This window comes from Mytilus trossulus, chromosome 13 (genome assembly GCF_036588685.1).
Source record: "Mytilus trossulus isolate FHL-02 chromosome 13, PNRI_Mtr1.1.1.hap1, whole genome shotgun sequence".
In the NCBI taxonomy this organism is placed as follows: domain Eukaryota; kingdom Metazoa; phylum Mollusca; class Bivalvia; order Mytilida; family Mytilidae; genus Mytilus; species Mytilus trossulus.
The window spans coordinates 41,606,590-41,609,016 of record NC_086385.1 but is presented as its reverse complement, the minus strand read 5'-3'; the positions used below and the strand labels follow the sequence as shown (position 1 = coordinate 41,609,016).

The following is a 2,427-nucleotide window of genomic DNA, read 5'->3' as shown; positions in this document are numbered from 1 at the left end:
AAATCCACTAACGTTTTTCAAAAGTTTCAAGCTATGTATTGCATTAGAAAACATACACAGGTGTTTAAGAATGACAGACCAGGATCCTGTTTAACAAAATACTATGGCTTGATCTGGGCGGAGTCTCTGATCTGGGTCACAAAGATGGCCATACGCGACGGCATGAAAGCAATTGCTTTAAAAAACAAGTGCAGTGATCTTTTGAAAAACCCGCGAATCTTTTCCCGCGGTTTAGTTCACGTGATAAATGTTATGTTATCGGAAGTGGGCGTGTCTGTTTAAAACATTGGATTGGACGTGTCACGTGTGTTTGTTATGATATTAATGACCACGAGGTGTTTTATTTTGCGGGAAATACACATCCAAGTTACCCAAATTCAAAGATTTCTGAATAAGTTGGATTTATAGCAATGATTTCGTTCGAAGTGAACAATAACACTTGTGATCCATATATTTCTCGACCAAGAAGACAGCGACATGATTCTGGACGACATTTTGACTCGAATGGACCAACAGAAAGGCATTTGGACATCCGAGGGGTACTGGAAATCTTGAGGAAGAATGAAAACTATACTGGCGGTGTCAATTGTGCAGTTTGTGGTATGATATACTTCATATACATAATTTCTAATCTAGCAATATATCGGACCTTAGTATTTAGTTTTACAGTAGCATGTGAAAAAGGGGACGAAGCTGACTGAAGGAAAATGACAAGTAACATAAATATTATTATTTATAATTTAAATAGAATTTTACGAATATTAGGCTAGTGGAGTGGGAGCAGAGTTGCAGCTTTATTATTTCTTTGTTGATAAATAGTCAGTCTTTACATGATGATCAGGGGCGGATCCAGCAAATTAAAAAATCCAACTACAATGTATAGAATATCTTACAATGGAACCTTCTCCCAGTAGCTGCAGTTCAATGTACTACTCTTGATAGCTTCAGAGAACAGATTCCAATAAATAAGTTCTATGTATATAGTTCTAACCAAAATGTATAGTACATGTACAAAAACAGAAGAAAAAGAAATTATGTTAAAAAAATTTATTTTTATTTTTTGTATATTATTCACTGCAAGTAAAAATTAGATCCCATGCATGCGCGGCATAGTAAAATCAGTGCCCGACAAGTTATTATCAGTATGTTGATGGAGTGCTGAATTATAAAGAAGAGAAGGAAGATGTATATGACCCCATTCAAATCATTAGTTTATTGAATGTTTTACATGAACTGTAGAAAATTAATCCATGTATATGTACGAAAATGAAGCTGTGTTGATTCCCAAAGAATGAAGGTGTATTTTGTTGCTTTTCTTACAGGAAAATTATACAAAAGCAGGGTGTGTTTTATAAAGCATATCTGGGAACACACTGTCTATTGGGATGAGTTTGATGGAGCCAAGAATCACGAGAGAGTGTTGTCAATACAAGCAGCTTTGATTTTACATACAGGATTCCAAGTGCTGACCCTGGAAGAAAGCAATCAGTTGGAAAATTTGTTGGTGACGTCGCCTAATGAGAAAAAAGAATCAGAGTATGGGTCTCCGGATTTCAAGAAAAGGCCAAGAACACCAAAGAAGTCACCATGGAAACGAAAGAAATCCTTTGAGTTATGAAACTTGGAACTGTACAGGATTTGTGTACATTTGTAACTAAAAGTAAAACATTTTAATATTGTTATTGATGTAAAATTTCTTATGTGCAATATTTTTTTTTGTGTTAACAGGGCACCTCATATATGGAGTATATCTGGTAGATATCAATTCAAATATTATTTACAATGATTTGAAAGTTTAATTTGTTTGTTGTGATTTTTTTAGGGGGTTAGAAAATGTATCATTTAAAGTTTAAAGATGCATTATATATGTTTGAAGATTCTGCATTGAATTAAGTAAGTAAGTAAGTACAAATGTAAGTAAATTTTATTTTGAGACGGCATATATATATATATATATGGACCATAATTTGGTATTCGGCCTTTGGTTTCTTTTTGTATCCTTTTTTATAAGTTCTAAAATTTGAACTTTTATTTTGTGGGTTGTGTTGGTGTTAGAATAGTATGAATGGAACAATTGAGTTTTTCGAGAAAAAATGAATACATTTTGATTCACCGTTTACGTGACATGAAACCAAACAGGAAACCAATCTTTATTTTCTTTATTTTGCACAATATAATCAGAGCTCCAGATAAGAATTCACAAATTGGGGTTTTTACCCACCATTTTCTTATATAATTGGGTGATAAAGTTTTTTAATTGCATTATTAATTCCAATTCACCCCTCAGGTTAATATCAAATTGGGTTTTTCACCACCAAGCTCCTTAATGAATTGGGTTTTTTCATCGACACAATATTGAATATTTAGGCAATATCAACCCCAATATTGTTTTCCATCTTAAATATGTTTCTTTCTTTGTTTAACTGT

The 2,427-nt window shown here is 33.1% G+C and overlaps 1 protein-coding gene across 1 annotated transcript; it reads left to right on the top strand.

Annotated features, from left to right (window-relative positions):
* The first annotated feature begins 279 nt into the window (after positions 1-279).
* Positions 280-1,985, top strand: LOC134694605 (uncharacterized). Its single transcript, XM_063555636.1, has 2 exons — positions 280-600; positions 1,323-1,985. Exons 1-2 carry the CDS (start codon positions 411-413, stop codon positions 1,616-1,618), a joined length of 486 nt encoding a protein of 161 aa, XP_063411706.1. The 5' UTR covers positions 280-410; the 3' UTR covers positions 1,619-1,985.
* Positions 1,986-2,427: the final 442 nt, after the last annotated feature.

Excerpts from the sequence above, each read along its gene's own strand:
- LOC134694605 (XM_063555636.1), top strand. The coding sequence starts at position 411 with ATGATTTCGTTCGAAGTGAACAATAACACTTGTGATCCATATATTTCT. Across the intron at positions 601-1,322 it reads TGTCAATTGTGCAGTTTGTG|GAAAATTATACAAAAGCAGG; the intron begins GTATGATATACT and ends CTTTTCTTACAG.